At 37.9% G+C, this 21,816-nt stretch overlaps 3 protein-coding genes across 10 annotated transcripts; 1 reads left to right on the forward strand and 2 right to left on the reverse strand.

Annotated features, from left to right (window-relative positions):
• Positions 1–5,269: 5,269 nt before the first annotated feature.
• Positions 5,270–7,020, reverse strand: LOC133742718 (PRA1 family protein B4-like). Of its 2 annotated transcripts, none has more exons than XM_062170398.1 (4): positions 6,274–7,020; positions 6,011–6,154; positions 5,771–5,840; positions 5,270–5,712 (listed from the first exon to the last, which is right to left on the reverse strand). In XM_062170398.1, exon 1 carries the CDS (start codon positions 6,829–6,831, stop codon positions 6,277–6,279), a length of 555 nt encoding a protein of 184 aa, XP_062026382.1. In that variant the 5' UTR covers positions 6,832–7,020; the 3' UTR covers positions 5,270–5,712; positions 5,771–5,840; positions 6,011–6,154; positions 6,274–6,276. The 2 variants fall into 2 exon arrangements, with proteins under 2 accessions (XP_062026382.1, XP_062026383.1); XM_062170399.1 differs by having other exon boundaries at positions 5,771–5,854.
• Positions 7,021–10,616: 3,596 nt separating this feature from the next.
• Positions 10,617–14,373, reverse strand: LOC133742719 (structural maintenance of chromosomes protein 3-like). 7 transcript variants are annotated; one of them, XR_009862689.1, is made up of 6 exons: positions 14,087–14,368; positions 13,839–13,985; positions 13,150–13,271; positions 12,318–12,724; positions 11,793–11,937; positions 10,617–10,859 (listed from the first exon to the last, which is right to left on the reverse strand). XR_009862689.1 is itself a non-coding variant. In XM_062170400.1 (4 exons), exons 2-4 carry the CDS (start codon positions 13,479–13,481, stop codon positions 11,041–11,043), a joined length of 513 nt encoding a protein of 170 aa, XP_062026384.1. In that variant the 5' UTR covers positions 13,482–13,985; positions 14,087–14,373; the 3' UTR covers positions 10,617–11,040. The 7 variants fall into 7 exon arrangements, 1 of the variants encoding a protein (XP_062026384.1); XR_009862688.1 differs by having other exon boundaries at positions 13,804–13,985; XR_009862686.1 differs by having other exon boundaries at positions 12,485–12,724; positions 13,150–13,985; positions 14,087–14,370.
• A 2,644-nt stretch (positions 14,374–17,017) lies between these two features.
• LOC133742717 (putative wall-associated receptor kinase-like 16) lies at positions 17,018–20,142 on the forward strand. The gene is made up of 3 exons (XM_062170397.1): positions 17,018–17,751; positions 17,847–18,023; positions 18,850–20,142. Exons 1-3 carry the CDS (start codon positions 17,136–17,138, stop codon positions 20,067–20,069), a joined length of 2,013 nt encoding a protein of 670 aa, XP_062026381.1. The 5' UTR covers positions 17,018–17,135; the 3' UTR covers positions 20,070–20,142.
• Positions 20,143–21,816: the final 1,674 nt, after the last annotated feature.

Raw genomic sequence — 21,816 nt, forward strand, 5'->3', positions numbered from 1 at the left:
AGAGAAGTATAGGCGTTTGGTTGGAAGATTGATTTATCTCACAGTGTCAAGGTCAGATATTACATATCTTGTTCATATATTAAGCAGGTTTATGCATCAACCTCGAAAAGCTCATTGGGAGACAGCTTTGCGAGTGGTACACTACCTCAAGTCAGCTCCTGGTCAAGGCTTGTTCTTTTCCTCAAATAGTGATCTTCGGTTACGAGCTTTTTGTGACTCAGATTGGGTCGGATGTCCACTTACAAGAAGGTCTACTACATGGTATTCTGTGTTCTTAGGGCCTTCTTTAATTTCATGGAGATGTCAGAAAACAATCTCTCTTTCTTCAGCTGAAGCAGAGTATCGTGCTATGACAGGAGCTTGTTGTGAGTTGACTTGGCTATGTTATTTGCTTCAAGACTTGGGGATTTTACACCATGAAACGGCATTGCTTTATTGTGACAACAAGGCTGCTTTACATATAGCAGCAAATCCAGTGTTTCATGAACGTACAAGACATATAGAAATGGATTGTCACTATATCGGGGATAAGATCCAAGATGGTTCAGTGGAGACACGGTTTGTGAGTTCTGGAAATCAACTTGCTAATGTTCTGACTAAAGCTCTTGGCAAGGAAGACTTCGTGCTTATGATTCGCAAGTTGGGCGTGCAGGATATCCACTCTCCAACTTGAGGGGGAGTGTTAGAAAGTAGAGCAAAATCAGCTTTGTGTAGCTGTCAATATTCAACACATTCATTCTGTATCATCACATTATTAGGCATTAATAGGCCTAGAATAGTTTTCCTTTTTGCATCCTAGAATCAAGATGTATTCTTGTATATATGATATACAGATCAATAGAGCAATCATCACTTCCAGCAAATCTGTCTCTACTGTTTTTCAGTAGGGAACATAAGTTTCTATCAAAGTATATACAGTTTGGTATCATTTGCATGTGAAAACTAAGTGGGGCTTAAGTTCCCCATGTGACCTCTCACAAGCTAGTGTTCCTTACTGGAGCCCAACTCAGTTCTTCTTCACCAGTCATTTCATCTACCAGATGATTTTCCACATACCATATCACCTATATATACACACATGATCAACTTCATGAGCAACTCAACTCCTCTCATTGCAAGCATCAAATAAAGCTTCTGTTTCCCAAGTCCTTTCAATTCTTTCTTCCTCTTTTGATCACTTCAGTAATATAGAAATCATGGGCTTTTCCGAATACCTCAAGTTGCCAACACAAAGACAACAGATATCCCAAAAGGCCACTTTGTGGTATATGTTGGAGAGAGCCAGAAGAAAATATTTGTGGTTCCAATATCATATTTGAACCAACCTTTGTTTCAAAATTTGCTGAGTCAAGCTGAAGAAGAATTCGGATACCATCATCCAATGGGTGGCATCACAATTCCTTGCAGTCAAGACACCTTCCTTGATGTCACTTCCCGCCTAAGTGTGTGAGTCAAGAACACTAATGAAGTGGAGTTGGATCCAAGAACATCCTCATCATTTTGGAAACTCGCAGCTGAGTCAAGTCCAAGAAGAGGCCAACTGATCATCTACTGAATCAATTCGCCTCTTGCGCTGAAGGGACATTAAATCTGCACTATTTCAAGTCACATCTCATGAAGCAGGAAAATGACATTCCATCAACTCTCCAAGACAACTACTGTGTACTGTCTGAAGTTCTTGATACCAAATTTTGAATCCCTTGTAAAAGAATTTTGTCCTCCCGAAAAATTATGGGAATATACAATTTATTTCAAATTATCCTGATCAATTTTCTAATTAGTTGTCAGTAATTTTCATTATATCATTTTTTTTTCCTTGTATCTCTATGCTAAAAGTCTACAACTATGTACCACATCCCAGCAAATTTTGATACTAATGAATTAATGGCTTATTGTTGAAGAATGTTGGCATTTAGTGTGCCTTATCAAACTAGGATTAGTTCCATGATTGTAATAGGAGAGAAGGTTCTAGAATTCATAGTCCTATTCGGAATAGTTTTCCTTGTATCATTAGAATATGTACTTTGTAATCCCTATATATAGCGCTCCTATTATCAATAGTGGAAAATCCTCTCTTCAATCTCTCTCAAATCCTTTATTCTTAAACACGTTATCAGCACGAGCCCTAACCTTGAAATCAAAAACAAAAAACCACAAGCAAAAATCCCTTGCACCTAGCCCACGCTAGCTGCACCACCACCACGGTTCCACCACCGCCGCACCTCCTCCGCGCCGCCCTCGGCCTTCTTCGCGCCGCACGCACCTCCTCACATTCATACAGTGCGTCACCTAGCCTACCAAGGCACCTCATTGACCTACATCATTGCCAAAGTTCAAGCTTCCAAGTTGAACTTTGGAGACGATGTAGGTCTTTGTTAGAATAATGGTGCGTGAACTTTTTAAAAGGTGGGTGTATTCTGGATATGTTGGGTTCTATTTATTTTAGAATAGGATTTTGTATGTTCTAAAGGATGGTTTTTTACTGTCGACCCTATAGGGGTGTGTCGTTTGGTACTACCTGCTGACCTATTTCGATTCAAAAAAAGAATCTTTAGACATATCCCTTAAATTAATACATAATTAATGACTGCTATTAACACTCAATATTTTTATTGTCACTTAATTAAATTATTAATGTCATTGATTCACCCCCTAAAATATAAAAGTGTAAAATTAGTGTTGCAAGAGTATAATTTGGCAAGATATATTATGTGGAATTGAAAATAAAAATTTGTCTTTGCTTACATGGCATGACAGCTAAGAATTGATGCCACAAATGTTAAGCCTCATTGATGCCCCTACCATTGCTCATAATATAATATATTACCCAGCGATTGATGTTAACCGAGGCTTTCTGAGGAGAAATTTTGAAAAATGACCTTCTTTAGTCCTTCATATTGAGTTTTAACCCTGTTTTTTCAAATTAATGAAAAATGACCATATTGAGGGATGAAAAGTCATAACTATCATTGTCAAATTTCTAATTTCTATCAAACCCCATAGTTTTCAATTGCAACACTATTTTTTTTCCTTTGCAACTAAAAAAAAAAAAAAAAAAAGGTGGTTCTATTCATACCTCCATATTTAGTATACAGACTTCCTCTTAGAATTTTTTTTCATTAAAGTTTCAGTTTTTGCCCTCCTTTCTCTTTCTTAGCACCACCACTACTGCACCCCACCCGATGATCGATTCTGGAGATTAATCAAATTTGTGATATAATCAGGCTGGTCTTCGTGTTCCAATTAAATATGTTAATTCTTCAAAATGGGTTAAAAGGGGTAAGTACCCAATTGGATTTGAGAGAAGCAACAACTTAATTTGGATTGTGTTCTTTATATAGTTCATGTTCTGTCAAGCTAGCGATCGACTCATTTGCCTATTGTTGAATTTGATTTGGTGAAGGAATTCTCTTCCTCTTGCAATTGCAGGGGACATTCACAACAAAATTAATTATTATAAGTCACAAAAAAGAAGAAAATAAAATAGTGGATAATCTAAAAATTGAGAGATTTGTGCATGGATGGAAGAGAGAAAGGTTACTCCAATCCAGTGCAAGTGTGCAAACATGATCGCTGCTGAAAAAAAAATTGAACGTCGAGATTTTTTTTTCTTTTCAATTTTCTAAAGGGCAATATATATGAGAATTAAATTTTTACAAAAATTAGAAGAAGAGAATTCCAGAGGCATGTTCCTGTCAAGACTATATTTTCATTCTTCCTAGTGACAAAAGCCACTTCCTAATTCGCCTTATTTAGCATCATTTTTTGCTTCTTGTTTACAACCAATGCAAAAGATCTCTGGTCATCTTCATCTTCCTCTTTCATTCGGTTTGTATTCTTGATCGAATCAATTCTAGGTCCGGAATATATCCTTTCATAACCATATCATGGGTGATGAGTTAACTTCTCCAATTGAATTTGAATAAGATAACCATTTCCTAAACCTATGATTCTTTACTGATCCTTCATTGTTATCAAAGCTCAATTGCAAAGGAATTTGTATTGATGAGAAAGTAGGAAAGAAGAAAAAAATGGAAAATTACATATAAGTAACAGACCAAAGATTGAAGCTCTGATTGGTTTCGATCAGTGAAGATCAACTGAATCGACGGCCGGGAACATCAAATTTCTGAAATCCGATGAGGAATTGGTCAATTGCTGTTGATTTTGGGCTATCACTGATGTTTAGTTTGTGGTTGAAACTTGTTGTTAAGGATGAATTGAGAGGTTTTATGAGATGGGATATGGGATTTATGAGAATGAGAGTTTAATTGTTAGTTTGGCTATTTTCTGGGATTCAAAGAGTTCTGTTTTTAATAAGAAAAAGAAAAGTTGAATGAACTGTAGTTTTTATTTGGTTACAAAACGAACTGTAGTTTAGATTTGTAGATGAAGGAATATGATTTCTGAAAGCAGTTTAGTTTGCCGCATCAATTTAGTTTTGGATGATAGTTTGTCCTAAATAGTTTAGCTGCCTGTGTATTTTTTTTTTTTTTTTTTTTGAATTTCGGCTAAGCACCTAATCTACTAAATATGGGTTGAGCTCGAGTCTGTGGTGTGATCTTATGTTCAAGTTTTAGGAGTAATTATTGGAGTCAGCTGTGGCTGATCAAAGGTCTTGTTATGTGCTTACTGAGTCTTGTAATTTGAGACTTTGACACACTGACTTTGGCACATACAGTAGCAGCGTAAATTGTAGTCTTCTGCATCTCGTTTGTGCAGAGAAGGTGGAAATGATATTTGGGTTTGTTTGGTTTGTAGATAAGTCGGTTTTTTTCCTGATGCTTACTTGAGTTTGCTTTTGCTTGTGGTGGGGGTTATACTTAAATGTGGTGTCACTTGTTGGGACTTCAGATAATAGCTATTAGTTTGGATAGTAGTTGTGTTTTTGCTTGTGATGGTGGTATTATAGTTGCTTTTCAGATTTTTTTTTTTCATTGTGTTTGGACTTGTTGTTCTCAGACAATGACACAAGGGGCCAAAATTCAATTAGATTCCAATGACATGTTCCATGTGAACTTGGACAATTGGACCATTATTTTTTCCACTCATGGCTGCTCTTCTGTTGGCAACCCTCTTTAAACTTGTCATCATTCCTGTAGATTTGACAGCATTTTAGATAGATTAGCTGGATTTCAATTAGTTAGGCTTGAACTACGACTCAAATGCGTATGATCATCTCATTGAAGATTATGGCTATGGCAAATTGGTTTCCTGCAACTTATATTAATTTTAATTCTTTTCAGCTACAACTTTGACTGGCTTCCACTTCTCTCACTACTACAATTATTGGCAATGGCCACATACACATTCGTGACATATTTGGGCCAAAGGACACACATGTGCGTGTCAATGGGTAATTGCCACGCTGCAGCCACTTTTTTTTGGGTCAGTGCCCTGTAGAGGGGTTGCTTTCCCCTTAATTGTCTCAGTTTTGCTGTGCGTGGCTTCTTTGCAATTCTGACATGGGGACCAACGGGTAGGAATCAGAATTTCAATTGCTTTTTTTTTTTTTGGGTCAACAATTGCTTCTATTCATGGTCCAGTATCGAGTCTTATTGCTTCTTTGCAGTTCCGAAATTGAAATTGATCAGATTCTTGATATTATTCATTTTATTTCAACTTTCTGGGGATCGATTGCTGAAATCAAGTTGGTGAGTACATGGGGAAGCAAATAAAGCAGCTTCACTCTGCAATTGACTTGGCCGAAATCTGAAAACAGAGGCAATCCATGTTAGTGTTGAAGAAACAAACAAGGAACAGAACTCACCGATACCAGGATCTCAATGATGATCTTCTTAGGTTCAATCACTGCCATGGTTTCAGCCTCCTACTCAGTGCTGAAATTGGGGATCTTGGATTAGAGATGATAGGCATAGACCCATACAAAATTCAATCAATAAGCCATAACCAGAAAACCATAGACAACAAAAATCATCCAATTTTTCTCCCGCATATATATCGAATAGAGCCATCAAAGAAAATAAAATAACAAACACTAAAATGGTACCTGATTGTGTTGTCACTGGAGCTTCTCCATGGTCTCGGGTTGAAGCACGAGGAACGAGTTTTAATGGTCGATGGCTTCTTTCATCCGAGGTGATTCGCAACCTCGCTCTCTACAAACACAGTATGAAATCTCTTCAATCCCTTGCTGCAAAGAAACACCACAATCGCATAAGAAATCACAATCCCTAATTCAAAAATAGAGGGTAGGTTAAATTGATAGACCAGAGTTGAATCTGATAGGGGGATCCGGGATCTATTCCTTACAATTCAGACTATCCAGGTTAATTGATCATGGTGAATATGGAGTACGACGGCAACTCCGACCATGAGAGCGGAGATGAGGACGGATCCGACGGAGGTGAGGAAGACGACGAAGACACTGAGGCCGACGAGGCCCATTAGGGTTTGGGTGTCGGAGAAAGTCCGGCCGAAGATAACGAGGGGCTGATCGGAGGGGCGGAAGAGGTAGAGGAAGAGCCAGGCGGCGAGGAGGCCGAGGGAGAAGGGGTGGGTGAAGAGGGAGACGGCTACGATGAGGGCGACGACGGCGAGGTAGTTGACGCGGAAGTAAGAGTAGTTCTTGCGGACGCGGAAGGTGGCGTCAGAGAAGGACCCGGGCTTGGCGAAGGCGGAGCGGTCGGCAAGCTCGGCCCAGGGGCGGCGCTGCGAGAGGCCGTTGCGGACGGTGTCGGTGATGTGGTTGATGAAGGCGCGGAAGGCCAGGGTGGCGATCCGAGGCTGGGAGGCCTGAGACTCGATGGATCGGGCGGCGGCGACAGAGGTGGTGGAGATCGGGAGGACAAGTGGGATGGTGGTTGACATTGTCGGTGGATCGGGATCTGAAATTGTATCAAGTATTTTTGTGAAGATCTGGGGAGAGCTTTTTGGGTTTATAAGGGAATTTGTGATTGAAGAATCGGAGGAAGGTTGATGGAAATAGACGCAGTAAGACGAGAGAGAGAGAGAGAGAGATGGTTTATTTTTCCAGAAGAAGAGAAAGAGATAAGAGTTTGAGAGGCTGAAAATATGGGTGTTGATCAATTAAAGGTGTGGAGTGTGGTCATCCCTGTTCGTGACGTGATCGAAGAGAAAAAAGAAAGATAAAAATTCTATAAGATTAGGGCGTACAGAAAAGAAAACCCAAATAAATATTAAATAATTGGTTTAAATAAAAAAATATATATTAAATAATTAGGCACCCATGTTTTGTGTTTGTAGGTTGAGGATATAGACACCAACATTGAATATAGCGGTGGGTATGAGGTCTATATCCACAATTTTTTAATTATGTAGCAATACGTGTGTGGCCTTTGCCCACATGTGTTGTGGTGTCTGTTACTGCATTGGTTGGTTCCATATCGAATGCATCTAGGTAGTCAGCATTGAAACATGTTCCTATCTGGGATTGTTTGCTGAATATGCCTTCTAAATTTTAGATGCATGGACGGTGCAGAATAGGCTTTGGGTATTTAGCTATTTCTATATGTGCCTTGAAACTCTAAATTTTGCTACTGTTGTTGTTGCTGCTGCTCCTGCTACTGCTGCTGCTGCTGCTACTACTCTTGCTACTGCTACTGCTACTGCTACTGCTGCTACTACTCTTGCTACTGCTACCCAGGATTCAACCGGAGGCTTCAATTCCATTCATGGATTGACATATCTAATTGCTTCTGCTACTGATATTGCTAGCTACTGCTACTGCTCCTGCTACCCGGGATTCAACCGGAGGTTTCAATTTCATTCATGGATTGACAGATCTAATTGCTCCTGCTACTGCTACTGCAAATGAAGCTGCTACTGAACCGAGGACACGTTTAGCAATAAAGAAGAAAAAGAAATTTGACGTAGAGCTCTGATATTCTCTCTTTTAGCAACGTGTAAAAGGAAGATATTTTTTTCTTTTTCTTTTGAGAAGTAACATAAAGGGATTATTCTCAAAAAAAAAAAAAAAAGTAACATAAAGGGATTATGTAATACCCCGAAAATTAATTTCTTGGAATTTCTGAGAATTAATAAAGTGTTCGTTAGTACGATTTCGTGGTTCGAGGGTGGAGTGGAATTATTTTCGGACGAATAATTATTCGAAATGCATGTTTTAGGGGGTTACGAAGTTTGACTTTTTATACGTTTGGATTCTGTGAAAACTTATTTCACGAAAGTTGTAGAGTGCGTCGATACGAGTTCGTGCATATGCGGAACGCGAAAATCGGAGTTCGTATGAAGGAGTTATGGCATTCGGAAAAAGTTTCCATTTTGGGATATATGGGAAAAATCAGAAAAAAAATCAGAAAAATCGAAAGTTTCCAAAAAGGGAAACTTTTCTCTCTCTTCGGTCCCGACCCCGGTTTCACGCCCTTCCCTTCGCCGGCGTAGTTCTCCCTCCTCCGGCCACCATAGGACGTAATTCAAATGGATTTTGCTCGCCTCAATCCCCTCTAGAGGTCTGTGGAAGAATTGAAGCGAAACGAGTTGTGGAGGGCACTGCAAACCAGAGAAGTAGGGCGATCGCGCTGCAAATCGCCTTGATCAGAGTCGACGATTCCGGACACCATAGCCTGTGTTTCTTGAGGGCTTTTGGAGCCCAGAGGATGTAGATGCTTTCTCCCAAGGTGGCTTGCAACGATTCAAAGTGTGGAGGTCGAATTTTGAAGATTGGGATTCTAGGGTTCATCGAGTTTCAGAGATTGCGAGGTAAATTCTGGCCATATGGCTTGATTTTGACTTTGATGTAGTTGAGAAAGTTCTAATTCGAGTTGAGATGAAGATCTTTTTTTGAGGAAGTTTGGCCAAATTCTGACTTTTAGCTGCCGCCGGCGCTGCCACTGTGGTGGTGTTTTCCGGCGGCTTCCAACCACCTCAGGGACAATTTATGTTCCTCATTGTGAACTACTAGTCGATACAAGCATTTCGATATATAGTTTGAAATTTTTGGAAATCGTATGAGCAAGTTATGAATTTTAGCGTTTAAGGGTTTTCGGTTCGACCGGTTTTCGATCCGTGAGAATTCTGCCGTCCAATTGACTTGTAGTTTTGATATATTGATCGTAGGACTGTTCCGGAGACTTGGGTGGTCTCCGATGGGGTTTTGTCTCAATTGACATATCTTTCAGTTTATAGTTCACGTGTTGCGAACTTTAAAATGGTTGTGTGTTTTGTGTTGTATTGAGTGTCACCTTGATGTGATTAGGTGATTGACGGAATCGTGTGAGCGGAGTTTGGATGATTTTGTGCTTGTCTTAGTTTGTGTGAAGACGCAGCAGGATTTGGAGGTGAGTAAATCTCACGGTGTTTCGGTTGATAAATTAGTTATGTTTAATTTATTAGATTTAATTGTTAGCATGCAAAATCGTATTTATCAAAATAAATTATTTGTTTTAAAATATATGAACTTGATCGACAACGGTTCATGGGTAAGTTAAAACATGGTTTTGATATAAATAATTTTCAAGTAGTTAATTTGTAAAACTATAGTTGGTATTAGTGGCATCCCTGAGCGGATGACTACATATATATATATATATTTACGTGAAATATATATATCTTGATGGAGTTGGGCATGTTGTTCACTTTTGTTGTGCGTTGTGAGATTGAAGAAACTAAATGGAATTTGAAAGGAAAGAGGGTTTTGTCGGTTTGAGCTTTGATTGAAATGTGTACGATTTTGATGATGGATTTGAGATGAGAACATATTATTTTGGAAATTGGTTTTGCTATTGTTTTGGAGGTTGTTAGATTGAGGAAACAATACTTTGTGTTAACCTGTGTGGTGATCTGTGTGATGATTTTGTGTAAATGATGTGGATTGTTGTTGAGTGATTGATGTTGAGGGAGTTGATATGGTGATTGGTGTGATGAGAAGATGATTGTGTATTGTGTATTGCTTTCTAGTTTATTTCTATTATTGAATTGCTTGATTTCCTTCGTAATCTCCTGAACTAAATTATATGCAGGGATTATTGTTTTCTGAACTTAGATTGGTTTTAATGTGATCTCCTGAACTAAATTATATGCAGGGATTACCGTTTTTTGAATTCACTACACCAATTTTTCAATCAGACGACAGTTTTTCACTGTCGTCTTATTATATACTTTGCTGTTGTCTATCTCAATGCCGTCTGATACATGGATCAGACAATACCAAAAAACTGTCGTCTGATAAAGTTTACTACAACAATGACTACTATGCTGTCTGTTGTCTGAACACCAAGAAAAACAACAGCGGCTTATATACTTACTGTTGTCTGAATGTTGTGCCAGACAACAGGGGCTTATATGCTTGCTGTTGTCTGAAGGCTGTGCCAGACAACAGGGGCTTATATGCTTGCTGTTGTCTGAAGGGTATGCCAAACAACAGAGGCTTATATGCTTGCCGTTGTCTGAAGGCTTTGTCAGACAATATGTACTTGCAAATCTCATTGTCCATCCATTACTGATACTATAGATTTCTCCAAAAAACTGTTGTTTGTTGTTTTGCTGGACAATGACTTTCTCATTCTTTTAGTCCTTATAGTATTATAGTTAGATGGCTCATACAACAGTTTTTGTTAGGCATTTTGTGATGATCAATTATTGGACAATAGTTTTTAGCTGGATTGAACGGTCTGATAGACATTCAAAATGGCATCACATCCAAAACACATTCATTTATGTTAAAATCCAATACATTCATCCATATATCCAACAAAGTCATTACATCAACAGAACTAGTTTTCTAACAAAATTTAGTAAAATGTTGAAACCAACCAAGTCTTGAAGAACACACTTTGTGATGACAATGAAGATGCCAGCAGAAGTTGCATCATCAACAGCCTTTACTTTCGATGTCACTCCCCTATGCCTTGATGCCTCTCCTTTATGTATGTATGAATGATGGGAAGTTAGATAAGCATTTGTTTCACCCAATGCCACGTGGTTGACTAAAAGTTCATTTTAAAACAAGCTAACAGAAAACTAATACAAATCTCTTAACAAGGCATGAAATGATCCAACAGGTATATGAACATCAGAATTCTAGTTTGATCTCACAATTTATTATAGCGTCAGTTTCAGAATCATCAACTCCCATGCCTGAAATGGAATTAAAGGTTTCAAAGGGGAGAGAGAGGGAGGGAGAGAGATCACAATACAGAGCAAACAGTTACAAAAAATGGGAAACATAAAGCCCTCATGTTGAAAACTATACAAATGCAGAATATGATGAGTGATATCTAAGCTGGCTCTCTCTTCTGTGAGAGCTGGGATGGCTGGGACCTGCTTGGCCAATTATTAAGTAAGAAAAAGTGAAAACTACTTTACTTTACCCACTCACCATTCACCAATTAAACTCAATATCAGTAAAAACAATTTTAAACCTAGGAAACAATTTCTTTTTTTAAGTTTTGTATAACTGTAGCCATCTGTACAGTTAGATCTGTCAATAGATCATAGTTTGCTCCGAATCTGTACTTATTTGTATGATATGAATTTATTGGTTCAATCAAATTTTCAGATTTATGATATGAATCCCATAATCAGTTAACTTAAATTGACTTCCATTTCAGCCAGCATGCTTGATGACAGTTCTGAGAAAAGATTAGCAATTTAAAATGAAAAACAAAAGAAACAAATTTAAAATAAATTGAAGTAAAATTTCTGAGGAACTCCTCAAATGGCTCCGAGTGGCATAAGGTTCTATATCTACTATGTAATTATGCAATACATAAAGCACCAAATAGTCAGATGCCATGAGCAATACCCTGATATGACATATATGGTACACAAAATACTTAAAAAGGAGGTCATACCTGTGCCAAATTTGAAGAAAGAACTCGTTCAAGAACATCAATTTCCTTTTGAAGCCATTTGTCACGAGCAGCTTTGCTTGGAAACTGGGTCGCACGACCTTGTTTTTGATAAAGTATGCTAAGCTGCTTCTCGTGCTCCATTATTCTATATTCCAGAGAGAACCAATTGTGAGAAAAAATACCAGCACCTAGCACCACTTTTGCAAATCTCAGAATAAATTACATTATTATTTTTTTAAAAAAAAATAACATCAATAGTAGTACAACTTTGTAATGATGATAGTTCTGTAATGATGCTGTGATTTGTTGGCTAAAACTAAACCCAAATCATCCAAGGGACCATGTGTGTTATAAAATCATTAAAATGAGGCCTTATTTTGAACAAACTAAAACCACAAGCATCATTTGTTCACAAAAAAAAAAAAAAAAAAAAACCACAAGCATCAACGAAATCTAACTGCTAGTATTCAGTTCCAGATATGTGCTGAAAGTATATCAACTACAAACATTAATTTTCCAACGTACATTACAAGCATGTGTATATTTCCAAAAATCTCTTCCGAGAAGTTCAACCAGTGCAATTAGTGGTGATATCCCCATTGGGTATGATAGTTGAGAATCCTCCCATGCCACAGCCCTGATTATCGCACATTCAGTAGAATGATAAATAAGAATCTGCAAAGGAACATTACCTCACTGAGAATTCCACAAGAACTGGGAAACTGGGGATGCACGGTTTGGTTGGCTGGCTATCAACCAACGAGTCTGACGAGACCAAAAAGAACCAACGAGTCTCATTGCCTCACTCACTCACCCCTCTACTTACTATCCACTGCGATTCATTCAAGCCTGCCTTCTCTTTTGTAATTGTATTGCACCAAATAGAGTGACGTTGGAATGGACTTGATAGAGCATGTGTAGATAACACATAACTGTTACAAAGCCATAGTTCAATCATATAAAACAGGTGCACAGAGTACTAAAAACTGATTAAATAAAGTGTTCGAGTAAAACAGAAATGAGGAGAGGCAGCCATGTAAGATTTAAGTTTCCCATGTAATGAACACTAATTCATTACAAGGGCAACTTAATTATTTTCCTATAATTGCACCAAATTTAGCAACTATAGGGATAGCGCAGAAGGTAGACAACTGGATTAGTGTGCAAATTAACATGGTATTTGTCTAATACAGGGAGACTAGATGAACAAATTAATTTTGTAGCCTGCACATGAATGGTATGGAGATGACATGACATATTATAAACAAAATATATAAGATTATATATTTTCAAAGGGATGAAGCAAAAGAATAACAAGCTGATATAACTTTCTGATAATAAATATCTATAGACATACCCCTTTGTCATCTCCTTTTCCCTCATGACTTGATTCTCATACAGAGGTCTCATCTCCTCAAGCTCATTCATTGAATCCTGAATTTCTTTCTGCAGACTTTGTAGTTGTTTCACAGCATCCTCCTGGAAACATGAAAAGAACAACATCAGTTGGGACCAAAATAGGTGCTGCTTCAATTTCTGGTGCCCGCCTGACAAACTCATCAATTCATCATCCTTTGGTTGGTGGATTGTAACAAGATCAGGTAGAGGAGTCATGGGTCCTTGCTTGCCATTGGGATCCCAGTCAAGCATGATCTTGACCTTAATGAACACCCTGCCTAAGGAGAACATGTCTCACAGCTGCGTCAATGTACTCATTGACTGGCTGACCAGAAGAAATCATGTAATTATATAAACAAAAACAGTATTCAACATTCAATCAATCAATCGATTTAATTCTTATTCACAGAGGCCAAAACAAATGCAATTCAATTATTAATTAATCAATTGATTCAATTCCCATCCAAAATAGATACAGAGGCCAAATATTGATATTTCAAAACAGATACAGTAAGCAAAGTCGTCCAAAACAGCTGAAACCCAGCAACTTAATCAAACCCAGAAACACCACAGCCCAAAATCAAAAACTTAAGAATGAGAAACTTAATCGAACCTAGCAACTTAACAAGAGATTCCAGAAATTCGAACCCAGAAATTGAGCTTGAAGAATCACCGAACTTGAACCCAGAAATCGAACACAAATTTCTCCAAGCTTGAGTCACCGAGCTTCACAGAATCACAACTTGAGGAAGAGTCGAAGAGAGCAAACCAAGAGTGAAGAGTTCGAGCCTTCGACTGAAAAGTGTAAACCCAGAAATTGTGAGATTGTGAGAATCATGATTCATGAGAGAGGCATCAAATCAACCAAAAGTCTAAAACCCAGAAATTCGACTTACCAGCGAGGTAGCAAATCAACAATGTCACCGGTGACTGAGAATAGAGGGCCCGTGCAGCCGTGCCTAAGAGAGAGAGAGAGAGAGAGAGAACCTTTATCGTGAAGGGGGTCGGAGGCGTCTAGGGACAGAAGCTAGGTTGGGGGTTTGGGGAGAGACGACGGCGACGACGTTGCTGAGAGGATGAGAGGGTCTCGGTGGGAAGAGATGCACAGCGAGAGAGAGAGAGAGAGAGGTCAACTGAAAAATAGAGGCAGGCCGAGCAAAATTGCAGTGCGAATATGTGTGGAAAGAAAAAGTGGGAAGTTTAGCTTTCGACCAAAAAATTAGGCGGGCGGGCTGAGCAAACTATTGAACCCTAAAACTCAGACAACATCAATTTCAGTACATTGTCTGAAACAAAGTCACACAATAGACAACTAAAAAACTGTTGTGTGAATCAAAACAATCAGACGACATATTTTTCAACCATTATATTAAGAGTAATTGCACAACAGAGAAGTAATAACTGTTGTGTGATTAAAAACAATCAAACAACATCTTTTATCCACCATTGTGTTAATCAACCTTGGACAACATCACATAATAACTGTTGTCTGAATTAATTCATTCAGACAACATCAAAAAAATCAACCATTGTCTGAAATGCTATTGCACAAGAGCAAAAAAAAAACTGTTGTTGGATTCGAAAACTTAGACGACAGAATATTTCTTGCTGTCGTCTGATTAATTCAGACGACAGTTAAAATGTTTGCTGTCGTCTGATATGTGTTGTCTGATTCCGAAATTGGTGTAGTGATTTTTTGTTTTAATGTAAATTCCTGAACTAAACTCTATGCAAGGATTTATATGATTTCTATTGTTTGCTTTTAATGTGATCTCCTGAACTAAGTTTCTATGCAAGGATTACTGATTTTACTTAATTCAATTGTAAGTGCGGTTGTAGTTTGAGATTTCTAGTGAGTTGTGAAATGAGTCGTGAGGTCATTATTTTGACAAATGCTTTATGTTGAGGGGAAGTGAGTGTGATTTTCGTAGATTTGTCGTTGAGATGGAAAATGATTTGAAACGTCACTAAGGTGACAACGACATTTGTTGAGACAAATGAATGTTGATTTTGTAATTCGTTGTGTTTTAAAATGTTTAAAACATAATTGAGTTTAATTGTTTAGTTGAAGTATTGTGAAATTGGATGCATGAGTCGAAAGTCAGAACATGTTGATCTTGATATGAGTTAACTTACGTGAGCATGATATTGTAGGATGTGAACTTGATGTTATTTGTTGTGATGATTGCATATCAATTTTGTTAGGTTGAGATGGGTTAAGCATGTGTTATATTGTTTGTTTGGAGTTTACTCATACGCGCTTTCATGAGCTTACCGGGTTTGTTGTTTGCAACCCGGTGCACTATTCGATGGTGTAGGGGTTTATCCTGCAGGTTAGGGTGAACCTGATCGAAGCTGAGAGGTATCTTGCTGTTGCAGTTTTAGGTTTAGAAACTTGTTAGTCTTCCGCTGTGTAATGTGTGTGGTGAGTTTGTTTACTTATTGAATTGTAAATTCAGTTTAATTTGTAAACTCTCGGTAGTGTAATATGTGACTCTAAAGAACGAGTTGGTATTGACACTGTGAGCTCGGTTTGTTTAGTTGCTTAATTTAAATGAAAAATTTTCTATGTGTTTTCTTGTGCTTGTTAAGTTTTTGCGTTTCGGATTTAAATTTTTTTTTTTTTTTTAATGAAGCGGGGAGAGGACTAACTCCTCATCCTTCCCCGAGATATTATTGAAAATAATAGAAAGTACATATGGGACAGAGGACCAAGCCAAAGCTGGACCTAGAACAGAACAAGAGCCCTAAACAAATCTGGATTTGAATTTATTTATTCAAAATTCAGGGCGTAACAGATTAGCACTCAAAAGTAGTAGTTAAGGGTAAAAAAGTAAATTAATTAATGATATGTGACAAGTGGAGAGCAGATTGTCCTTATTTGTAAGATTTAGGTCTTATATGTTTAATTCAATATTTAAATGAGTAGTTAAGGGTAAAAAAGTAAATTAACTCATGACATGTGGCAAGTGGATAGCAGATTGTCCTTATTTGTAAAATTTAATTCTTATATGTTTAATTCAATCTTGAAATGATGTATTTGTTAAGTCATCTTTTGTCAATAACTTATATGTAATGGAAAATTCTATTCATACCTCCAAAATTAGTATTTAGACCTCCCATTATTTTTGAAAAATTTTAAATCCAATTTTGCCCCTTCAAAAAAAAGACAAATAAAGAAAAAAAAATTCAATTTTGTTTGCATCGATCAGGCCACAAATAAAGAAGAGGTTTTTACCAATAAGGTAAAGAATACAAGTCAAAGTACCATTCGCAAAGATAATTGTCATTTGCACCATGCGGACCACTAACATAGATGAAGCGCCAAAATAAACATTAAAATTGAACATAATTACATGATTGCCACTGCTTCTTGAAATGGTCTTAAACTACTGGGAATTGTACATAATCTAGAATGAACGCCGCATGGGGTAATTCGATGTACCGCGTGGATTTCATTAAAATAGGGCCTGCGCATGGAAAAAATTGGGCTGATTTTGTAGTTGGTACTTTGACCTGTATTCTTTACCTTATTGGTAACATTTAACTAAACCATTTCAATCAAAACCAAGACCAAGTATTATATAATACAATAATTATATAAACACCTCGTGCTAATACCGGGTCTTCCTCCAAATCCTATAATAGGCCAGGCTTAAATGTATTAGTATTGCAATTACATCATCCCACTTACTAGAAGGATGCTTGTTATACAAGTGATTTCATTGCTAGTGGTGGCCACAGCAGTAGCTGCTGATCAAGCCCAGCCTGGCTGTCTTGACCACTGTGGTAATGTCCCAATCCCATATCCTTTCGGCATAGGGGAGGGTTGTTTCCTGCGAGAAGGGTTCAACCTCGCTTGTGACGCCGAATCCCCAAAATTCGCGATTGGTAGAGTCCCTGTTACCAACATATCGCTTGCTGAAGGTGAGCTAGCTGCATTTAATGACTCTCAAAGCCTATGATTGCTATGACGAATATGGTAATATGACAGAACACCGTTCCCCAGAGTTCGTGTTCCCTCCTTCGTTCACCATCTCTAGTACCAGAAATAAGTTTACGGCCGTTGGCTGTGATACTTATGCACTTCTGCAAGGGAACGGCGCTGATGAAGATACGTACCAAACGGGTTGCATGTCCATATGCAACAATCTTGACAGTGCTGTTAACGAGTCATGCTCTGGCATCGGGTGTTGCCAGACTTCCATCCCTATCGGACTCAAGAATCGAACATTCATATTGGCTAGCCCTTCTAAACATAAGAAGGTATGGGGGTTCAACCGCTGCAGCTACGCCTTCATTGTGCAAGAAGACAAGTTCACATTCAACCCTAAAACAAGTTTTCCAGTACTGTACAACACCGAAAGGCTTCCCACGATTTTTAACTGGGAAATTCAGGATGGGCCATGTGCCAAAGCTCAAAAGAGGTCCGACTATGCTTGCAAGGCAAATAGCAAGTGTGTGAACAGAACCATCAACAGCCAGACTGAACCGTCTGGTTACTATTGCCAGTGCTTGCCAGGCTTCGAAGGGAACCCATATCTCCCAAATGGTTGCCAAGGTGCGTGATTTCCATCTCTTTTATATTTATGTCAGTTTTGCAGCTGGAAATCAAAGCTCAAAATCCTCAAGTGAGTTCACCTGATTCGTTATCAGATATTGATGAGTGCAAGGCTTCACAAATTGACCTCTGCCACAATGGAAGGTGCACAAATTTTGAAGGAAATTACTCATGTTTATGTAACAAAGGTTTCAGAAACCAAGATCCGTGGAGGTGCATCAAAGACAACACCGACAATCAATCTGCTAGAAAACTCTTTCTCATTTTAATGGGTATGTGCACGACTGCTCTTTTATATATATATATATATATTTATATTTAAGCGTTGTTCTAAATCACCACTTTGTTCACGACCAAAAACAAAAATCCATATGATATGTGAGCCTATCTTCTGATAGAAACACAGATGTTTGCGTTCGATATCAAATGAGAAAATATATTTTTATTTTTATTCCGGTGTTTGGTTTGTGTTTTTAACGATCTGGTCTCAACCTTCTATTTATGGGCTGAAGATACTGTAAAGCCGCTAGCAATATTTCTTTTTTGTTACATTAGGGGGAGTCGAACCCCTGACTAACCCAGTCCTAATCCAATTCTCAAATCCCTCTAACCTCAAAGACTCTCTAGCAATATATTTGGTTGTTAATTTTAGAACTGAAAAACTTTATCCCACAACATCTTTCCTGTACATAAAAATCTTTAAATTATCTTTTAAAACATCTTTCCTGTACATAAAAATCTTTAAATTATGTTTTAAAGTGACCAAATTTGATCTCATCACACCCCAAGTTTATAGCCTGTATTTTTAATATTTTTTTAATCCAACCATTACCCACTTAATCGGCCACTCCACCTCACTCCATCCATCACATGACGCTATTGATCTCCATAATTTGGTACCAACAAGTCGCACCGACAAATTTTTAACTTCAAAAAACCAAAAATTTCTTATGCAAAGCATTGTGTTATCCAAGCAAATGAAAAACAAATGTTATAATTTTAACAAGTTGCAAAGCCAATGAAAGATACATAACAGCTAGCAAACCATATATATATATCTTATTGACCAAGTTAACCTTCTCATTTTGACTTATTCAGGTACTGGCAGTGGTGTTGGACTCTTGTTGCTTGTTATTGTTGCTTGGTGGTTCCGTGATGTCATGAAGAAGAGGGAAGACAGAATACGCAAGGAAAAATTTTATAAACAGAATGGTGGTTTATTATTAGAACAACAATTATCTTCGGGAGAAGTTAATGTTGAAAAAATTAAGTTGTTCAGTTCAAAGGAATTAGAAAAAGCAACAGATCGTTTTAATGTAGACAGAATTCTTGGAGAGGGAGGCCAAGGTACCGTTTACAAGGGAATGTTGACAGATGGGAGAATTGTTGCGGTAAAGAAATCTAAACTAGCTAATGGAGGTGAAGTTGAACAATTCATTAATGAAATTGTGATTCTTTCACAAATTAACCACAGGAATGTGGTTAAACTATTGGGTTGTTGTTTAGAGACCGAAGTTCCTCTCTTAATCTATGAATTTTTGCCCAATGGAACACTTTCTCAGTATATTCATAATCACCAAGATGAGGAGTTTCCTTTTACATGGGAGACGCGTTTGCGAGTGTCAACCGAAGTTGCAGGAGCTCTTTTCTATTTACACTCGGCAGCTTCTTATCCTATTTACCATCGGGATATCAAGTCTACAAACATCCTCTTAGATGATAAGTATAGAGCAAAAGTTGCAGACTTTGGGACTTCAAGATCAGTTTCTGTTGATCAGACACATCTTACCACACTAGTACACGGAACATTTGGTTATTTAGATCCGGAGTACTTTCAGTCTAGCCAATTTACAGACAAGAGTGATGTGTATAGTTTTGGTGTGGTTCTTGTTGAGCTCTTGACAGGACAAAAACCAGTTTCTGTGACAAGGTCGCAAGAAAGCAGAAGTCTAGCAACTTATTTCCTTATTTCCATGGAGCAGAATTGTCTGTTTGATATTATCGATGCTCAGGTTATGAAGGATGGTGGGAAAGAGGAGATTACAAAAGTAGCTAACATTGCAAGGAGATGTTTAAATTTGAATGGAAAGAATCGTCCTACTATGAAAGAAGTAGCAGCGGAGCTGGAGGAAGTTCGATCAACAATAAAATCTTCTGATCATGTTGGACAAATTAAGTTGGCAGAGGAAGGAGATTTTAGAGCTCATGAAATTACCACCAAGGCTTATTGGGATGTTGTTTCTACATCAACCGGTCCTTTTACAGATGGTGGTACTGGATCTTCATGCGATGTACAACCACTGTTGTTTTCCAATTAATACATATTATGTATTAGTGAATAAATGTTTATTGTAAGGCGCGCATGTAGCTGGTCTTGCATCGTTTTATATATTACAACCATGACCATTTGTTTATTTCAGTTTGACGTTCACCACTTCACCAGTGCCTTGTCAAATATAGAAGCATACTAGGAATGAGAACCCGCGCGATGCCGCGGGGTAGAATTTCTACTCTATGCATGCTGTATGTTTTTAAGTTTTTGATTAGCAAAGATAGCTAAGATGTGTTTAAATGCAAACGGAAAATTGCTGCGGGAAGTATAACTGTACTCAGGTTGTATAACAATTATCAATTTCTTTCTTTAAGTAAACTAATAACTAACAGTAATCAAATGAAGTTCTCAGTTTCAAATAGATCTTTCACAGATCGTACAACATGCATGTTCGGTTAACATTTCGTACAACATGCATGAAGCTCATTTGTATATTGATCTGAAAGGTCATCATTTGTATATTGATCTGAAAGGTCATCACCTTTGCCAGGACTCAAATACCAAACTTGATGCCAACCCATAACATATACTGCTGAGAATTCCAAACCTTAGCAGCAAAAACATAAACTTGATTGCAGAAAGTGAGACAAACATAGTAATAGCAAAAGCCAATATCAAAATGAAGCTAAAGACTCAATATTTACATAAAAATGTGGGGAAAAATGAAAAGGGTTATTGAGACCAATAATCCTAAACCAAATAATCCAATTCTTCTATATCTAATTCTAGTAGATTAAGAAATGAATTTGGTGCTAGTAGGTATAGTAATCTAGTATCTCTGCTTACTTTAGAGTTTGTCTCAAAGCTGAAATAGGGTCATGGTGATGACTACCCCATAATTTAGAGGAAACAAAAATGTCCTCTCTTTTTATAGTCCCATCTTGAAACATATGTCTCTGTTAAAGTGTTTATAAGGGCAGACCTCCTTAGCTTGGTGATACTATAGATGAATGGATCATAAATGACACAGGAAAGCAGATGCTCAGCCCTTTATGTTCCGGACCCATCGTAAAACTATTATAGCAGCACCAGCAGTTTCTGTCCGTGAAGGAACACTACTTAATGAGCCTGTTGTTATATATGTAAAGGAGGTAGGGATAGATGTTTCTACAAAACCATAGATTTTGGAACAATAGCATATGCGAAATCAACGTGAAGGACATGACAAACCATGTATTCCTTGATTTCTCCCCCTCTTGTGTCCCCAACTACTGCCATCTTCACCACTCATTTCATGTATCAAATAACGGATGGAGATTCTTAATTCATTTAATGTAGGGAATCATGTACCATCATAAGGATACAGTTTGGTATCATTTGCATGTGAAATGTCCTTGAGGGATGAAGAACTTGAGTAGGAAGACAAACCCATGTGGTTTCTCACAACCTAGTATCCCTACCTCAGTGCCTCTTCACCAATCATTCATGTACAAGATGAGTTTCCACACACCCTAACAGCTATATATACACAGGCATGGTCAGGTTCATGAGCAACTCAAACCTTCTCCTTGCTAAGCATCACAGCTTTCTCTTTTTCTCAAGTCGTTAAAATTCTTCCTCCTTAACTTGGGAATATATAAATCATGGGTTTGCACTTTCCTGGAATTGCTAAAATTCTTTCAATCCCAAAAGGCTTTTTTGCAGTATATGTGGGAGAGAGTCAGAAGAAGCGATTTGTGATTCCAATCTCTTTTCTGAACCAGCCTTTATTTATGGATTTGTTGAGTCAAGCT

The sequence above is a fragment of the Rosa rugosa genome, chromosome 4 (genome assembly GCF_958449725.1).
Source record: "Rosa rugosa chromosome 4, drRosRugo1.1, whole genome shotgun sequence".
Taxonomy (NCBI): Eukaryota; Viridiplantae; Streptophyta; class Magnoliopsida; order Rosales; family Rosaceae; genus Rosa; species Rosa rugosa.

Excerpts from the sequence above, each read along its gene's own strand:
- LOC133742719 (XM_062170400.1), bottom strand. The coding sequence starts at position 13,481 with ATGTTCTCCTTAGGCAGGGTGTTCATTAAGGTCAAGATCATGCTTGAC. Across the intron at positions 11,938-13,149 it reads GAAAAGGAGATGACAAAGGG|AATAATGGAGCACGAGAAGC; the intron begins GTATGTCTATAG and ends TCTGGAATATAG. Across the intron at positions 11,077-11,792 it reads TTTCTTCAAATTTGGCACAG|GCATGGGAGTTGATGATTCT; the intron begins GTATGACCTCCT and ends ATTCCATTTCAG.
- LOC133742717 (XM_062170397.1), top strand. The coding sequence starts at position 17,136 with ATGACTCTCAAAGCCTATGATTGCTATGACGAATATGGTAATATGACA. Across the intron at positions 17,752-17,846 it reads TCTCCCAAATGGTTGCCAAG|ATATTGATGAGTGCAAGGCT; the intron begins GTGCGTGATTTC and ends ATTCGTTATCAG. Across the intron at positions 18,024-18,849 it reads ACTCTTTCTCATTTTAATGG|GTACTGGCAGTGGTGTTGGA; the intron begins GTATGTGCACGA and ends TGACTTATTCAG.
- LOC133742718 (XM_062170398.1), bottom strand. The coding sequence starts at position 6,831 with ATGTCAACCACCATCCCACTTGTCCTCCCGATCTCCACCACCTCTGTC.